This window comes from Lithobates pipiens, unplaced genomic scaffold, assembly GCF_037356315.1.
Source record: "Lithobates pipiens isolate NorthernLeopardFrog02 unplaced genomic scaffold, aLitPip1_a1.2 Scaffold_23, whole genome shotgun sequence".
Classification (NCBI taxonomy): Eukaryota; Metazoa; Chordata; class Amphibia; order Anura; family Ranidae; genus Lithobates; species Lithobates pipiens.
In genome coordinates, this window is record NW_027507785.1 from 49,245,131 (window position 1) to 49,265,273 (window position 20,143).

General features: G+C 44.3%; 1 protein-coding gene across 1 annotated transcript in view; it reads right to left on the reverse strand.

The window, feature by feature from the left end:
• The window catches only part of ATP2B2 (ATPase plasma membrane Ca2+ transporting 2), a gene marked incomplete in the record, with an annotated part of 240,335 nt that overhangs the window by 158,313 nt on the left and 61,879 nt on the right, over positions 1-20,143 (reverse strand). The window contains 1 exon segment of the mRNA XM_077451567.1: positions 5,750-6,201. Within this exon segment, the coding sequence (XP_077307693.1) occupies positions 5,750-5,948 (199 nt within the window).

Consider the following 20,143-nt stretch of genomic DNA (forward strand, 5'->3'; position numbering starts at 1 on the left):
CACACCAGTATAAAGTCTATGACACCCAAGTATAAAGTCTATGACACCCCAGTATAAAGTCTATGACATCCCAGTATAAAGTCTATGACACACAAGTATAAAGTCTATGACACCCCAGTATAAAGTCCATGACACCCCAGTATAAAGTCCATGACATCCCAGTATAGAGTCTATGACACCCCAGTATAAAGTCCATGACACCCCAGTATAAAGTCCATGACATCCCAGTATAAAGTCTATGACACACAAGTATAAAGTCTATGACATCCCAGTATAGAGTCTATGACACCCCAGTATAAAGTCTATGACACCCCAGTATAAAGTCTATGACATCCCAGTATAAAGTCTATGACACACAAGTATAAAGTCTATGACACCCCAGTATAAAGTCTATGACACCCCAGTATAAAGTCTATGACACCCCAGTATAAAGTCTATGACATCCCAGTATAAAGTCTATGACACACAAGTATAAAGTCTATGACACACCAGTATAAAGTCTATGATACCTCAGTATAAAGTCTATGACACCCCAGTATAGAATCTATGACACCCCAGTATAAAGTATATGACACCCCAGTATAGAGTCTATGACACCCCAGTATAGAGTCTATGACACACCAGTATAAAGTCTATGACACCCCAGTATAAAGTCTATGACACCCCAGTATAAAGTCTATGGCATCCCAGTATAAAGTCTATGACACACAAGTATAAAGTCTCTCACACCCCAGTTTAAAGTTCACAACATCTCTATATTCTGTTCCCTGACAACCATGTATTCATGACACCCCAATATAGAGCCATAAAATCTCCCCCATCCCTGATCCCCTAGAGCCAACAACAATAGATCCCCCATCAACAATAGAAACAATAGAACCCCTGCAACAAAACACCCCCCCCCCAGTAACAATAGATCTACCCCAGCAACAATAGACCCCCACCAATAACCATAGATCTCCCAGCAACCAGCATCAATAGACCCTCCAGCAACCTGCAACAAAAGACCCCTCCCTCAAAAGTAGATCCTTCCCAGCAACAAAAGACCTCTTTAGTAGGGATGGGCGAACGGTTCGGCCTAAGTTTGGGCCGAACGTTGGTTGTTTGGATGTTCCGCAGAACAACGAACATTATGCCGTGTTCGGGGCAAATTTGAAAGCCGTCAGAACACCGTTAAAGTCTATGGGACATTCACATGAAAAATCAAAAGTGTTCATGGTAAAGGCTTATATACAAGTTATTGTCATAAAAAAGGGTTTGGGGACCCGGGTCCTGCCCCAGGGGACATGTATCAATGCAAAAAAAAGTTTTAAAAATGGCTGTTTTTTCCGGAGCAGTGATTTTAATAATGCTTCCCTGCACAAAATGACATTTCTAAAGGAAAAAAAGTAATTTAAGTGCGGCTATAATGAATTGTCGGTCCCGGCAATACAGATAAAAGTCATTGAAAAAAGCGGCATGGGAGCCCCCCAGTCCATTACCAGGCCGTTTGGGTCTGGTATGAATATTAAGGGGAACCCCGAACCAAAATGTAAAAAAAAATTGCGTGGGGGTAAGGGGAACCCTGTGCCAATTTTTTTTTTTAACTTTACCAGTACACAGTCCATTATATACCAGTAAAGAGCCCTGACATCTCAATATACTGTATATATACACTATACTGTCAAAAGTATTGTGACCCCTGCCTTTAGATGCAGATTAATTTTAATGGCATCCCAGTATGTAGGGTTCAGTATTGAGTTGGCCCACCCTTTGCAGCTATAACAGCTTCAACTCTTCTGGGAAGGTTGTCTACAAGGTTTAGGAGTGTGTCAATGGGAATGTTTGACCATTCTTCCAGAAGTGCATTTGTGAGGTCAGGCACTGATGATGTTGGATGAGAAGGCCTGGCTCAGATCTATCGGCCAGTCAAGTTCCTCCACCCCAACCTCGCTCATCCATGTGCTTATGGACCTTACTTTGTACACTGATGCACAGTCATGTTTGGAAGTGGAAAGGGCCATCCCCAAACTGTTCCCACAAAGCTGAGAGCATGAAATTGTCTAAAATGTCTTGGTATGCTGGCGCCTTAAGAGTTCCCTTCACTGGAACTAAGTGGCCAAGCCAAACCCCTGAAAAACAATCCCCACAACATAATCCCCCCTCCACCAAATGATTTGGACCAGTGCACAAAGCAAGGTCCATAAAGACAAGGATGAGCGAGTTTGGGGTGGAGGAACTTGACTGGCCTCAACCCGATAGAACACCTTTGGGATGAACTAAAGTGGAGCCTTCGAGCCAAGCCTTCTTGTCCAACATCAGTGCCTGACCTCACAAATGTGCTTCTGGAAGAATGGTCAAATATTCCCATAGACACATCTCCTAAACCTTGTGGACGGCCTTCCCAGAAGAGGTGAAGCTGTTATAGCTGCAAAGGGCGGAGCCAACTAAATATTGAACCCTACGGACTGAGACTGGGAAGCCATTAAAGTTCATGTGTGTGTAAAATACTTTTGACAATATAGTGTATATAGTGTATGTCATTCCAGTACACTGATAGACCAGTATAGAGCCCCGATGTACTGTACCATTCTAGAGTCCTAACATTCCAGTGCATAGTCCTTAACACACCAGTATAGAGCCCTGACATCCCAGTATAAATTTCTTACATTCCAGTACACAGTTCCTTGAGAAACAAGTATAGAGTCCAGACATCCCAGGCTAGAGTTCTAATGCTCCAGTACACAGTCCCTGATAGTATAAACAGAAAAGTCAGTGCTACTACCCGTACACCACATAGATAGCAGAGCCCCCAGGTGCTCGATCCACAGTCGCTGGCTGAGTAGAAAAATGTTGAAAAATGATCCGCACTCCGGTTGTTGCTCTTAAAATGTCTTCATTTTATTGAATAGCCACAGTGGACAAATGCAGATTAAGTCAGTTGACGGGTTTCAGCCTATAAGGCCTTAGTCGTTTTTTTTCCTTCCTCGTATGCTGTTGGCCATGTTTGCATATTTATTGTATTCATTATTTGGATTGTTATTTATTAACTGTTATGTTTTTCTTTTTTCCTTTTTTTTTCTTTCACATGTATGTCTTGTCATTTTCATATTTATTGGATATTCTCGTCCTTTTCCTGATGAAGCCCTCCTGACGAAAAACACGTTGTCATTTTAGGACAAGAGAAGAACCTGTATGTGACCTCTCTCAGTGGTTAGGGTCGAGATGTGTGTTATACCCAGAACGTTGACTGTAACTGCGGTTCCTACTTTTATCTTTTTTTTATGATTTATATATCTTTTTTATTTTTCTTATATTTTGGTCTGTTTGTGTGTATGGTGTACCTTTTAAAGTCCCAGTTCCTCAATTTTTTTTGTCTTTTACTACTATTGGGGATGCTGGTACGTTTATACGTTATCTTTGATCCTTGTTGCCGATCTCTTTGCCATATGTATTTTGACTTAAAGCAGAGGTCCACCCTAAAGTGGACCTTTCCGCTCATCGGAACCCTCCCCCCCTCCGGCGCCACAATTGGCACCTTTCAGGGGGGAGGGGGTGCAGATATCTGTACAGTACAGGTATCTGCACCCACTTCCGGGATAGCTCTCTGCGGAAAGGGGCGTAGATTACGCCCCTTTCCGCAAGTGCCCGCCCTTTCCGCAAGTGCCCCGCTGCCTGCTGGGAAACACACAGATCCCAGAGGCAGCAGGGACCGTCCTTATTGCGCAGCGAGACTCGCGCATGCGCAGTAGGGAACCGGGAAATGAAGCCGAAAGGCTCCATTTCCTGATTCCCATACCCAAGATGGCGGCGGCAGCACCCGAGAGACGATCTAGAGATCGGCTTCGGGTGCCGACATCGCGGGCGCGCTGGACAGGTAAGTGTCACTATTTTAAATGTCAGCAACTGCAGTATTTGTAGCTGCTGGCTTTTAGAAAAAAAAAAAAAAAACGCGGAGTCCCTGCGGACTCCCGCTTTAATCTGCGTTTGTTCACTGTGGCTATTCAATAAAATGAAGACATTTTAAGAGCAACAGCCGGAGTGCGGATCGTTTTTTGCTGCAGTCCCTTATTGACCAGTATAGAGCCCCGATGTACTGTACCATTCTAGAGTCCTAACATTCCAGTGCATAGTCCTTAAGACACCAGTATAGAGCCCTGCCATGCCAGTCTAGAGTCCTAACGTTCCAGTACATATTCCTTAAGACACCAGTATAAAGCCCTGGCATCCCAGTATACATGTCTTACATTCCAGTACATAGTTTCATAGTTAGTAAGGTTGAATAAAGACACCAGTCCATCCAGTTCAACCTGAGTGAGTGTCTACAATTGTCCCTATCCCTGTACATTGCACACTCACAGCAGTCCCTACCCTCAAGGGGCCCACAATCCAAGGTCCCCATTCATGTACTAGGGCCAATTTTGGACAGAAGCCAATTAACCTACCTGCATGTCTTTGGATTGTAGGAGGAAACCGGAGTACCCGGAGGAAACCCACACGGGCACAGGGAGAACATGCAAACTCCAGGCAGGTAGTGTGGTTGGGATTCTAACCAGCGACCCTTCTTACTGCTAGGCGAGAGTGCTAACTACTACACCACTGTGCCGCCCATTTGTACATATTCCTTAACACACCAGTATAAAGCCCTGGCATCCCAGTATACATGTCTTACATTCCAGTGCATATTCCTTAACACACCAGTATAAAGCTATGGCATCCCAGTATACATGTCTTACATTCCAGTACATAGTTTCATAGTTAGGTTGAATAAAGACACCAGTCCATCCAGTTCAACCGAAGTGAGCGTCTACAATTATCCCTATCCCTGTACATTGCACACTCACGGCAGTCCCTTCCCTCAAGGAGCCCTCAATCCAAGGTCCCCATTCATATACTAGGGCCAATTTTGGACAGAAGCCAATTAACCTACCTGCATTGCTTTGGATTGTGGGAGGAAACCGGGAGTGCCCGGAGGAAACCCACGCGGGCACGGGGAGAACATGCAAACTCCAGGCAGGTAGTGTGATTGGGATTCGAACCAGCGACCCTTCTTAGCCCCTGTACACACGGTCGGAGATTTCGACAACCAAATCCATCGGATTTTGTCCGTTGGATTTTGTCCGTCGGATTTTGTCCGACGGATTTTGTCCGAAACTGTTGCATACACACGGTCGGACTAAGTTGTCGAAAAATCCGATCGTTCAGAACGTGATGACGTAATTTTGTTACGACGGGACTACGTTCAGGCTAGTAGCCAATAGCTTTGATGTAGGAATTTGATCTGAGCATGCGTGGCACTTGGTCCGATCAAAATTCTCTACACATGATCGGAGTATGTCCGATCGAACCAGTTGGTCGGAAAATATTTCCAACAAGTTGGAAAATTGGGTCCGACGGATATTCCGACGGAATCAGTCCGATGCAGACCACACACAGTCGGATTATCCGACGACACGGTCCGATAGGACACATTCCGACGGATTCTCCGACCGTGTGTACAAGGGCTTACTGCTAGGTGAGAGTGCTACCCACTACACCACTGTGCCGCCCATGTGTACATATTCCTTAACACACCAGTATAAAGCCCTGGCATCCCAGTATACATGTCTTACATTCCAGTACATGATCCCTGATACATCCCAGGGTAAAGGAATCTTAATCCCCCCCCCCCCCCCCGTAGACGTACTCGTAGACATCGTCTTCGTATTGATAAAAGATGGTGGCCTTCATGTTGACTACACAACAAGGCCAACACATTGGCATTTCTTACCTTCAGTAGGAGATGTTTTTAGCCGCCTGCACATGCCATCTGTGTCCCCATAACATTCCTTAATTTTAACCACCGCCTCAGTCCCTCGGAGCTCCATGAGGGAGCGCAGTTCATCAAGGGTGCACCCAAATTCGGATGCATGGTTGACCTCATTTCTTTGGTTCTTGGAGTAGAAATCACTATTGCTCATGTCCCCCATGGCCACGTCTCTCACCGGCACCGAGGATCCCCAGAAAAAACGCTGCTGCTCACAATGTCTGACGAAACGGTGAGATCCAGTGTGTGTTTCTTATCCACCAACCTCGATGTCTTCCTAGGAAGGGCGCGGGCTCCCCAGCCAGGCAACAGTCCACCGGGTGCTCGATTGCTTTCAAGGCTGCAAAACCGAATTTCTCCATTTAGTATATCCCATCAGGCTGAACTCCGTCGCTACCAGAAGCATCTTCACCTCTCTGCTGAAAACAAAACAAAAACAAAAGGCGAGAAAATTGAGAAGACAGATTCTAGCCTCAAATCACCACCCCCCCACCCCCAAACCCATTGTCCTGTCCTGCTGTCCCCATCACAAGGCAGTAGTGCCTGCAGCCCCCAGCATCCGACTCGGCTAGATGAGATGCTTCATGTATATTGATGAGTCGACATCCGTCCGACAGCTTAGATGTGCCTGAATTACGTGGGCAAGCTTACACTGCCCATCAATCTTTTATTGGATAAGGGAAGACGGAGGATGAGGGGAAAGGATGGAAAGGCCCCGGACAGGCGATACACACGCAGTCCTCGGGGCCGGTGGAGGCTCCATTCACCAAGGCAACATTTTCAGTATCAGCCACCATTGGCTCATTTTTTTTTAGCATTGATAATTCATTTCTCAGCTTGCTAAATTAACTTGATTTATATGTATATAAATAATTATCATAATATCACTGTTTTCTTTATGTTTTGTATGTAAAATATACCCAAAAATACTGCAACCTTCTTAAAGAAGCTGATGTTACAAATAAGGGTTCCAACAATAGACTGACAATCTACATACAACTTATCACCAATCAGGCCACAAAAAAACAAAAAACAAAAAAAAACATCCACAAATTTGACCTAATTCCATATCAACACAATGTAGCATGTCACCTGTACAGTGTAATATGTAGAGTGACACCTGCACAGTGTTATATGTAGAGTGTCACCTGTACAGTGTAATATGTAGAGTGACACCTGCACAGTGTTATATGTAGAGTGACATCTGTACAGTGTAATTTGTAGAGTGTCACCTGTATGGTGTAATATGTAGAGTCACACCTGTACAGTGTAACATGTAGAATAACATCTGTACAGTGTAATATGTAGAGTGTTACTTGTATGGTGTAATATGTAGCGACACCTGTACAGTGTAATATGTAGAGACACCTGTACAGTGTAATATGTAGAGTGTCACCTGTATGGTGTAATATGTAGTGACACCTGTACAGTGTAATATGTAGAGTGTTACCTGTACAGTGTAATATGAAGAGTGTTACCTGTACAGTGTAATATGTAGTGACACCTGTACAGTGTAATATGTAGAGTGTTACCTGTACAGTGTAATATGTAGAGTGTCACCTGTACAGTGTAATATGTAGAGTGTTACCTGTACAGTGTAATATGTAGTGTTACCTGTACAGTGTAATATGAAGAGTGTTACCTGCACAGTGTAATATGTAGAGTGTCACCTGTACAGTGTAATATGTAGAGTGTTACCTGTACAGTGTAATATGTAGAGTGTCACCTGTACAGTGTAATATGTAGAGTGTTACCTGTACAGTGTAATATGTAGAGTGTTACCTGTACAGTGTAATATGAAGAGTGTTACCTGTACAGTGTAATATGTAGTGTTACCTGTACAGTGTAATATGTAGAGTGTTACCTGTACAGTGTAATATGTAGTGTTACCTGTACAGTGTAATATGTAGAGTGTTACCTGTACAGTGTAATATGAAGAGTGTTACCTGTACAGTGTAATATGTAGAGTGTTACCTGTACAGTGTAATATGAAGAGTGTTACCTGTACAGTGTAATATGTAGAGTGTTACCTGTACAGTGTAATATGAAGAGTGTTACCTGTACAGTGTAATATGAAGAGTGTTACCTGTACAGTGTAATATGTAGAGTGTTACCTGTACAGTGTAATATGAAGAGTGTTACCTGTACAGTGTAATATGAAGAGTGTTACCTGTACAGTGTAATATGTAGAGTGTTACCTGTACAGTGTAATATGAAGAGTGTTACCTGTACAGTGTAATATGAAGAGTGTTACCTGTACAGTGTAATATGTAGAGTGTTACCTGTACAGTGTAATATGAAGAGTGTTACCTGTACAGTGTAATATGTAGAGTGTTACCTGTACAGTGTAATATGAAGAGTGTTACCTGTACAGTGTAATATGTAGAGTGTTACCTGTACAGTGTAATATGAAGAGTGTTACCTGAATGGTATAATATGTAGTGACACCTGTACAGTGTAATATGTAGAGTGTCACCTGTACCATGCGATATATACAGTGTCACATGTACGGTATAATATGTAGAGTGTCACCTGTGCAATGTAATAGGTACAATGTCACCCACATAGTGTGCTATGTAGAGTGTCACCTGTACACTGTAATATGTAGAATGTCACCTGTATTATGTGGCGTGTCACCTGTATCATCCCACCTGTTCAGGGTAATGGAATTCTTATTTTTAGGTGTCGGATATTTGGGTCCTTTTATCATCCCTATCCCCTCTACTGTCACCCATCCCTTACACCTATTGCCCCCCCTAACATTGAACCATTTTCCTCCCCTAATGATAACTTACCTCTAAACATCACCCATTACACTGAATTTACGCCCCGATATTCAAGCACAACCCCGACAATGAAGCGTTTGCCATGTCACTGAGCGTGTTTATTGTGAGGAATGAAGCCGTGCCTTTGGCGGTCCTCTATTACATGAGCAGATGGTGGGACGCGGTATTTATGAGTCAGGCAAATTAATTAGGTCTTCCTCAGATGGATTGAGTCCTTTGCATTTTTTTATTATTATTTTTTATGGTGCATTAAATCTTTCTGGGAAAGGACATGTAATAAATTGCAGATTTTCGGATGGTTTAGGCTTTATGACCCTTCAACCCTGATGTATTGCGCATCAATAGAAGATCCTGATTGGGTAAAGGTTCTGCAAGTCACCTTCAGTTCACGGTCACTGACCTCCGCTAGGATACAGCCATGCACTATTCGCAGTGGGGGAGGGGGAGATGATATGACTCAGTTTTCGTGTAGTGATGTCGTCTCACATGTTGATCAGACGAGTCCGTACCCCTCTGTCTGGGGGGATTACACCGAGTGCATGGAATATTCACACTGACCTTCACCAAACGCAGCACAAAGTACATACATAGAGGGGTGCTCTATACATACATCGAGGGGTGCTCTATACATACATAGAGGGGTGCTATATACATACATAGAGGGGTGCTATATACATACATAGAGGGGTGCTATATACATACATCGAGGGGTGCTCTATACATACATAGAGGGGTGCTATATACATACATAGAGGGGTGCTATATACATACATAGAGGGGTGCTATATACATACATAGAGGGGTGCTATATACATACATAGAGGGGTGCTCTATACATACATAGAGAGGTGCTATATACATACATCGAGGGGTGCTCTATACATACATAGAGAGGTGCTATATACATACATAGAGGGGTGCTCTATACATACATAGAGAGGTGCTATATACATACATAGAGGGGTGCTATATACATACATAGAGGGGTGCTCTATACATACATAGAGGGGTGCTATATACATACATACAGGGGTCCTCTATACATACATAGAAGGGTGCTCTATATATGTATAGAGGGGTGCTATATACATACATAGAGGGGTGCTATATACATACATAGATGGGTGCTCTATACACACATAGAGGGGTGCTATATACATACATACAGGGGTGCTCTATACATACATAGAGGGGTGCTCTATACATACATAGAGGGTGCTCTATACATACATAGAGGGGTGCTCTATACATACATAGAGGGTGCTCTATACATGTATGGAGGGGTGCTCTAGACATACATAGAGGGGTGCTCTATACATACATAGAGGGGTGCTATATACATACATACAGGGGTCCTCTATACATACATAGAAGGGTGCTCTATATATGTATAGAGGGGTGCTATATACATACATAGAGGGGTGCTATATACATACATAGATGGGTGCTCTATACATACATAGAGGGGTGCTATATACATACATACAGGGGTGCTCTATACATACATAGAGGGGTGCTCTATACATACATAGAGGGGTGCTCTATACATACATAGAGGGGTGCTCTATACATACATAGAGGGTGCTCTATACATGTATAGAGGGGTGCTCTATACATACATAGAGGGGTGCTCTATACATACATAGAGGGGTGCTCTATACATACATAGAGGGGTGCTCTATACATGTATAAAGGGTGCTCTATACATACATAGAGGGGTGCTCTATACATACATAGAGGGGTGCTCTATGCATGTATAGAGGGGTGCTCTATATATACATAGAGGGTGCTCTATACATGTATAGAGGGGTGCTCTATACATACATAGAGGAGTGCTCTATACATACATAGAGGGGTTCTATATACATACATACAGGGGTCCTCTATACATACATAGAGGGGTGCTCTATACATACATAGAGGGGTGCTCTATACATACATAGAGGGTGCTGTATACATACATAGAGGGGTGCTCTATACATACATAGAGGGTGCTCTATACATGTATAGAGGGGTGCTCTATACATACATAGAGGGGTGCTCTATACATACATAGAGGGGTGCTCTATACATACATAGAGGGGTTCTCTATACATGTATAGAGGGGTGCTCTATACATACATAGAGGGTGCTCTATACATGTATAGAGGGGTGCTCTAGACATACATAGAGGGGTGCTCTATACATGCATAGAGGGGTGCTCTTGGTTCTGTACAGTTGTGTTCTGGTGCTTGTTGCTAATTTGAAGGTGAATACTGTTGGTTTTGGGTCTAGGCTTCCACTTTCCCGGCTTAGTATGGTGCCACTTTGGACCAATTTTCTTATATCGATCAAAATGACGGAGAACTCAAAAAGATTTAAGGACAAAGCAGCATAACAAAATAATACCCCCCCTCCAATGAAAGACATGTACGAAGCTGGAAAGAAATGTAATTGCAGGGCATACATGACGGGGTGGAAGGAACTGCCAGACTGCAATAAAGAGGGTCTGTTTAGAAAGAATAACCTCAGTGCAGTTGGGATAGACCTATGGGCTTTGGGCTTGCAGGATGGTATCCAGAGGCTTGGAGGTACCTTAGAGGGGGTGGCGTACATCTCAGTGCAGTTGGGATAGACCTATGGGCTTTGGGCTTGCAGGATGGTATTCAGAGGTCTGGAGGTACCTGAGAGGGGGTGGCGTACATTTCAGTGTAGTTGGGATAGACCTATGGGTTTTGGGCTTGCAGGATGGTATTCAGAGGTCTGGAGGTACCTTAGAGGGGATGGTGTACATCTCAGTACAGTTGGGATAGACCTATGGGCTTTGGGCTTGCAGGATGGTATTCAGAGGCTTGGAGGTACCTTAGAGGGGGTGGCGTACATCTCAGTACAGTTGGGATAGACCTATGGGCTTTGGGCTTGCAGGATGGTATTCAGAGGCTTGGAGGTACCTTAGAGGGGGTGGCGTACATCTCAGTGTAGTTGGGATAGACCTATGGGTTTTGGTCTTGCAGGATGGTATTCAGAGGTCTGGAGGTACCTTAGAGGGGGTGGTGTACATTTCAATGCAGTTGGGATAGACCTATGGGCTTTGGGCTTGCAGGACGGTATCCAGAGGGCTGTTCTGGTGTGGTGGCGGGAACAAGTGTAAGGTGTCACACTTATGACGCTGTGGTGATTGGGGTCCTTGACGAGGGATACAAAACGAAGTATTTGATAAAACGGTGGGACCCATCTCAGGTTTGGAACCCTCCTGTTTGTCTAGTTCAGTCTAGACTACCGGGTGGTAAGGTGGTAGGTGTCTGTGGTCAGTTAATGAGCCCTCGAGGTGGTGTTTTGTGGCTGGGGATAGAATCTAACTTAGAGGTACCACAGATTCCAAAGTTTGGAAAATGGTGTCGTCAAGGATCTGCAATCATTTATTCGTATTAGAGCTGGAGCATTTAAATATGGTTTTGAGTTAATAAAAAAAGGCCATTTCAAACCAATTCAGTGTCCTTATTTAGGCAAAGGGGGGGGGGGGGGGTTTGCAGGTATAATTTTGAGTTGGGGCAGTAAGTTATCTGAACTACCCTAGTCATGTTCTTACAAAAGTTCTGTTATATTATTAACATGGAAGTAATAGTGTTGTGACAATATCCATGTGGAGAGCCATCCAATGTCTGGCCTTGTATCGGATAAACATGGGACGGGAGGTAAATCTGGTGGTTTTTGTCTATGCTGAAAATATCGACACTTTCAAGAAAACCTTATCGTTTTTCACCACCTCAGTGGAACGCCCAAGAAGCCTAAAATTTCTATATGGAGAGTCCATACATTTGCAGAAAGCTGCCCAACCTGTTGTAGAAGACGAGATCCAATTGTGAAATAATGGGAGGTCCAGAATAGGACAGGAAGCCCCAAATACCATCGATGTGCCTACAGACCACAGAGATGTGCGCACTGCAGACGGAGGAGGCATCTGTAAGTTATGACCGCCATCAGATTGTGTTTGTTGATACGTATCCAGGACTTTTTAGTCCTCCAGTTTCTCCAATGCAGTTTCACACAAGTGGAATCAGATGGGAAATTACCAGTTGGGTGATGTGATTTGCTCTGGAGGTTCTATAATTAAATGCGGAACATATTAATAGCCTCTGGAATCATGTGGGATTTGGAGAGAAGTCAACAAGAAAGCAACCAGGCAGAGCTATTACCATACTGATTTATTATTAGATGGAAAAGCTCATGTAGCCCAGGACCCAGGAAGAGCAGATTGAGGGTCGTTCAATCTATATGTGTGCACAGCCACATCCAATCTTATGTAATATAAATCATAGCCAAATCCAACTGATTGACAGTCAACACAAACATTCATTTAGCAACCTATGTCCTCTCCATAACCATATACCAGCCTGTGCCTCTCTCCATACCCAGCCATATACCAGCCTGTGCCTATCTCCATACCCAGATATATACCAGCCTTCACCTTTCTCCATACCCAGATATATACCAGCCTGTGCCTCTCTCCATACCCAGCCATATACCAGCCTGTGACTCTCTCCATAACCAGGCATATACCAGCCCGTGCCCCTCTCTATACGCAGATATATACCAGCCTGTGCCTCTCTCCATACCCAGATATATACCAGCCTGTGCCTCCCTCCGTACCCAGATATATACCAGCCTGTGCCTCTCTCCATACTCAGCCATATACCAACCTGTGCCCTTCTCCATACCAGCCTGTGCCCCTCTCTATGCCCAGATATATACCAGCCTGTGCCTCTCTCCATACCCAGCCATATACAAGACTGTGCCCCTCTCTATACCCAGATATATACCAGCCTGTTCCCCTCTCTATACCCAGATATATACCAGCCTGTGCCACTCATCATACCCAGCCATATACCAACCTGTGCCCCTCTCTATACCCAGATATATACCAGCCTGTGCCTCTCTCCATACCCAACCATATACCAACCTGTGCCCTACTCGATACCAGCCTGTGCCTCTCTACATACCCAGCCATATACCAACCTGTGCCTTTCTCCATACAAGCCATATACCAGCTGTGCCTGCTCTATACCCAGATATATACCAGCCTGTGCCTCTCCATACCTATCCATATACCAACCTGTGCCCTTCTCCATACCAGCCTCCGCCTTTCTCCATACCCAGCCATATACCAACCTGTGCCCTCTTCTATACCAGTGATATACCAGCCTGTGCCCCTCTCTATACCCAGATACATATTAGCCTGTGCGTCTCTCTATACCCAGCCATATACCAGCCTGTGCCTCTCTCTATACCCATATATATATATATATATACCAGCCTGTGACCTCTCTATACCCAGATATATACCAGCCTGTGCCCCTCTCTATACCCATATATATACCAGCCTGTGCCCCTCTCTATACCTAGATATATACTAGCCTGTGCCTCTCTCCATACCCAGCCATATACCAGCCTGTGCTTCTCTCCATACCCAGCTGCATACCAGCCTGTGCCTCCCTCCATACCCAGCCATATACTAGCCTGTGCCCCTCTCTATACCCAGGTATATACCAGCCTGTGCCTCTCTCCATACTCATCCATACACCAGCCAGTGTCTCTCTCCATACCCTGCCATATACCAGCCAGTGCTACTCTCTATACTCATCCATATACCAGCCTGCGCCTGTCTCCATAACCGTCCATATACCAGCCTGTGCCTCTCTCCATAACTGTCCATATACCAGCCTGTGCCTCTCTCCATACCCGTCCATATACCAGCCTGTGCCTCTCTCCATAACCGTCCATATACCAGCCTGTGCCTCTCTCCATAAATGTCCATATACCAGCCTGTGCCTCTCTCCATAACCGTTGATACATCAGCCTGTGCCCCTCTCCATACCCATCCATATACCAGCCTGTGCCTCGCTCCATACCCGTCCATATACCAGCCTGTGCCTCTCTCCATAACTGTCCATATACCAGCCTGTGCCTCTCTCCATAACTGTCGATATACCAGCCTGTGCCTCTCTCCATACCCGTCCATATACCAGCCTGTGCCTCTCTCCATACCCGTCCATATACCAGCCTGTGCCTCTCTCCATACCCGTCCATATACCAGCCTGTGCCTCTCTCCATAACTGTCCATATACCAGCCTGTGCCTCTCTCCATAACTGTCCATATACCAGCCTGTGCCTCTCTCCATACCCGTCCATATACCAGCCTGTGCCTCTCTCCATACCCGTCCATATATCAGCCTGTGCCTCTCTCCATACCCGTCCATATATCAGCCTGTGCCTCTCTCCATACCCGTCCATATACCAGCCTGTGCCCCTCTATACCTGGTTATATTTGCCTGGTTAGTCAGGGACTGATATAAGTTTAGTTAGTGTTTGGAACAAGAAGATGTTTGGTTTGTTGGCATGCTATGGTCTTGCTGTGTAAAGTTATTTTTTTAACACTGCTCCATTCTTCTATCAATACACTGGTGATGTATGTGGTGAGGTCACACTACAGTTGGCAGATTTATACATTTTTTTTCACTATACACATATTACTTCTGACTACCAATTATATCTCTAATCATACACTGGGTAGCACATAAGTTCACCCCCCCCCCCTCCTTTTTTATCTTGCTGTGTAAAGCCCACCTGATTTATACCTGTGTTTTGTTTGGACTGTGATGTCATAGTCCTCTGCGAGGCTGCAATGGACAGGCTCCCAATGAGCACCTACCTCCTCCTTCCTCCTCCTCCATTGGGAGAAGTTGTTGCATAGTGTCCACTGCATGGAATAGGATCTCCAAATGGGGGGGGGGGGGAGTCCGATGAGTCCCAGGATTCTCCCCCCCCCCCCCCCCCATTCACATACCTGGCAACTTACCGGATTTCACCCAGGAATTGCCAGACTTTAGCTCCAGGAATCAGGTCATTGCCAGAATGGTTACATCACCAGAATTCCTATTCTGGAGATGTCAAGAAATTACGTCATTTCTCGAAGTCACACACACTAAATACCCTGTAGGGTAAAACTGTAGGAGCAAAGTGGGCGAGGTGGGGGGCAGGTTCCCTGTCAGTTTTCCATTGACGGGTCCAGGGGCATCGGGAACTAAAGATAACAGCAATACCACCGGAGAGGTAAGTGTTTAATTGCGCTCATTTATGCATGTTGTGGTCATGTGTATGCATTTTGTATGCCTGTATACTGTATGCCATGTGCATGTATGTTGCATGTACACTCTATTAACAAAAGTATTGGGACACCTACCTTTACACACACACATGAACTTTAATGGCATCCCAGTCTTAGTTTGTAGGGTTCAATATTGAGTTGGTCCGCCCTTTGCAGCTACTACAGCTTCAACTCTTCTGAGAAGGCCGTCCACAAGGTTTGGGAGGGTGTCTATGGGAATGTTTGACCATTCTTCCAGAAGAGCATTTGTGAGGTCAGGCACTGATGGTGGGCCAACTCAATTTTGAACCCTACGGACGAAGACTGGGATGCCATTAAATGTCATGTGTGTGTAAAGGCAGGTGTCCCAATACTTTTGACAATATAGTGTATGTGTATGCAGTGTGTATGCATATATATGTGCATACAGTAGGTGGTACTGCTGTGCTATGTATAAGAGTGATGGTTGAAAAAAATCGAAGTGGGTACTGTGCGCTGAGCTGTATATACATTTGACTCCTAAACTATGTTCATTACATACACCTGACCACTGCACTCTGTGCATTACCACCCCCTGACCCCCATGTTCTGTACATTTCTCACTAGATCCCTACACTATGTACATTACCCAACCTGGGACCCCTACACTATGTATATTACCCAACTTGGGACCCCTACACTATGTACATTACCCAACCTGGGACCCCTACACTATGTACATTACCCAACCTGGGACCCCTACACTATGTATATTACCCAACTTGGGACCCCTACACTATGTATATTACATACTTCTGACTCCTGCACCCTGAATGTATGCTAAAGTTGTAAGCCCCTCCCACAGTAAACACAATTTTTCCACGCCCACCATGCATGCAGCTATTAACCAGCACTCCGCCCCCCATTCTCAGGATCTCTTATATTAAAATTTTCCCAGGTATGCCCATTCACAGATCATTTTACATGCAGTAGACACTATGAAACAACTGCCGAAAGTTTTGTTAGTTTTAGTTTCATTCGGTTTTTTTTTTTTTTTTTTTTTCGTTTTTCGGGTCATTCGATCACAATTCGTAAAAATTTGAATATTCATATATTGAAAAATCCAAAAATAAGAAAGAAAATTTCGAAAAGAATAACTAACAAACTAATAATAACTAACTATGAAAAATTATAGGTATTGGAATTTCCTTTAAAAATCCGACTGTTAGTGAACGTAACGAATACAAATGTATTCAAAGTTATAAATTATCCGAAATAACGAATGCCGCAGCTAAACGAATGGAACGTAACAAATTAATAATAATAAATAATAATAATAACTTTTTATTATTAATTTGTTATTTCAGATAATTTGTAACTTCAGCTTAATTATAACAACTTATTATTATTGTTATTTATTATTATTAATTTGTTACGTTCCATTCGTTTGGATGCAGCATTCGTTATTTCAGATCATTTGTAACTTCGGATATATTCATATTTCGTTACCTTCACTAACAGCCAAATTTGAAAGGAATTTCCAATACCTATAATTTAACCACTTACAGACCGGACCATTTTGCTGGTCAAAGACCAGACCACTTTTTGCGATTCGGCACTGCGTCGCTTTAACTGACAATTGCGCGGTCGTGCGACGTGGCTCCCAAACAAAATTGACGTCCTTTTTTTCCCACAAATAGAGCTTTCTTTTTGTGGTATTTGATCACCCATGCGGTTTTTATTTTTTGCGCTATAAACAAAAGTAGAACGACAATTTTGAAAAAAAAACGCATTATTTTTTACTTTTTGTTATAATAAATATCTCCCAAAAATGTATAAAAAAACATTTTTTTCCCCTCAGTTTAGGCCGATACGTATTCTTCTACATATTTTTGGTAAAAAAATCGCACTAAGTGATTATTGATTGGTTTGCGCAAAAGTTATAGCGTTTACAAAATAGGGATAGTTTTATGGCATTTTTATTATTTTTTTTTTACTAGTAATGGCGGCGATCAGTGATTTTTATTGTGACATTATGGCGGACACATCGGACATTTTTGACACATTTTTGGGACCATTGTCATTTATACAGCAATCACTGCTATATAAATGCAGTGATTCCTGTGCAAATGACACTGGCAGTGAAGGGGTTAACCAGTGGGAGGCAGTGTAGGGGTTAAGTGTTCCTAGGGGCGTGTTACTAACTGTGGGGGGGGGTTGGGCTTTCATTTAGTGAACACTGATCTCTGCTCCAATCACATGGAGCAGAGATCAGCATCACTAGTTGCTAGGCAGAATGGGGAAATGCTGTTTACAACGGCATTTCCTCCATTCAGCCGTCCCGTGAGACGATCGTGGGTATGCCCGCGGCGATCGAGTCCGCGGGACCCGCGACCGGACCGGCGCGCTTGCGATGGCAGGGCGGCATTGAAGATTGGACGTACCTGAACGCCAATATGCCTGCCCGTGCCATTCTGCCGACGTACATCGGCGTGCGCTGGTCGGGAACCGGTTAATAGTTAGTAATAGTTAAAGCGGAGTTTAAAAAATTAAAAGTCAGCAGCTACAAATACTGCAGCTGCTGACTTTTAATAAATCGGACACTTACCTGTCCCAGGGTCCAGCAATGGGGGGGGGGGGGGGGGGTGAAGCCCTGCTCGTCTCCCCCTCCTCTCTGCGGCGTTGGCATAGTCACCGCGGGTGCCCGGCTGTGGCTTAACAGCCGGGCAAGCACTGTGCATGCGTGAGTGGCGCGCTGTGACAGGCCGGGCAATTATCTGGGACCTGTGAGGTATCCCAGATGATTGCCGAGAGGGAGGGGGGAGAGCTGATCTCCCTTCCGGCGGCGCGGTGCGGCGGGAGGAAGTGGGAGCTGGGACTGGCTCCCATCCCCGAAAAAAAATGACATGCCAAATGTGGCATTTCAGGGGGTCACCCACCCAAAAATGGAACTTCCGCATTAAGGGAAGAACTCCGCTTTAAGTTTTTTGAATTTCGAAATATTCGAATTTACAAATATTCTGAAAAATTTGTTAAACGGGTTTTCGTTAATTCAGATATTTCTGAATTAACGAACTTGTTGAAATTTGTTTAAAAAAAACGAATTCGGAATGAAACGAATTGCACATGTGTAGAAACAACTCTTCTCAATGGAGGAGGGGAGAGGAGGGTCCCGATCAGGGGGGGACTGTTCACTGCAGCTTCACAGAAGACTTGAGCGGCGCTGTAAGTTCAGCAGCAGGAAGAGGACCGGACATCCCTGTACAGGATCACATGGGACATTTGAGTCAGGTCACTAAAGCTGTAGAGAATTACTACAGGGGACTGGCGGGATTGTGCGCGGTGTATATGCGTTGCCTCAGTTTATCACATACACATGGCGAGGGGGAGCTTCATGATTTGTATCTGATATTCTGCGTTTCGGCTCCTGAATGAATGGGGTCCTAAACACGAGGTACAGCGTTCAGCCCCGTCCAGCCACATTGTATTTCAGCCTGCCATAGCCTTTGACAGCCTGCGGGGGGCAGTGGGGCACACCATAACGCTCAGACTGGATGCACAGGGGCTAGGGCAGGGGAGGACTGACCATTCAGGCACTCGGGCACTGCCGAGGGCCCCATGCCACTAAGGGGCCCTATCAGGGTTGCCAGCCTCAATAAAACCAGGAAAAGTATGTAAAAATCTGTGTTTTTAAAAAAATCCCAAGATTATAGCTGCCCGCCTCTCCAGTACCTTTTCATTGTGTGTGTGTATACTGTATGTGTGTGTGTACTGTGTGTGTATATTGTGTGTCTGTGTGTATACTGTATGTGTGTGTGTGTGTGTAGACTGTATGTGTGTGTGTGTATACTGTGTGTATATTGTATGTCTGTGTGTGTATACTGTATGTGTGTGTGTGTGTGTATACTGTGTGTATATTGTGTGTCTGTGTGTGTATACTGTATGTGTGTGTGTACTGTATGTGTGTGTGTGTGTGTAGACTGTATGTGTGTGTGTGTATACTGTGTGTATATTGTATGTCTGTGTGTGTATACTGTATGTGTGTGTATACTGTATGTGTGTGTGTGTGTGTAGACTGTATGTGTGTGTGTGTATACTGTGTGTATATTGTATGTCTGTGTGTGTATACTGTATGTGTGTGTGTGTGTGTGTATACTGTGTGTATATTGTGTGTCTGTGTGTGTATACTGTATGTGTGTGTGTACTGTGTGTGTATATTGTGTGTCTGTGTGTATACTGTATGTGTGTGTGTGTGTGTAGACTGTATGTGTGTGTGTGTATACTGTGTGTATATTGTATGTCTGTGTGTGTATACTGTATGTGTGTGTGTGTGTGTATACTGTGTGTATATTGTGTGTCTGTGTGTGTGTATTCTGTATGTGTGTGTGTACTGTGTGTGTATATTGTGTGTCTGTGTGTATACTGTATGTGTGTGTGTGTGTGTAGACTGTATGTGTGTGTGTGTATACT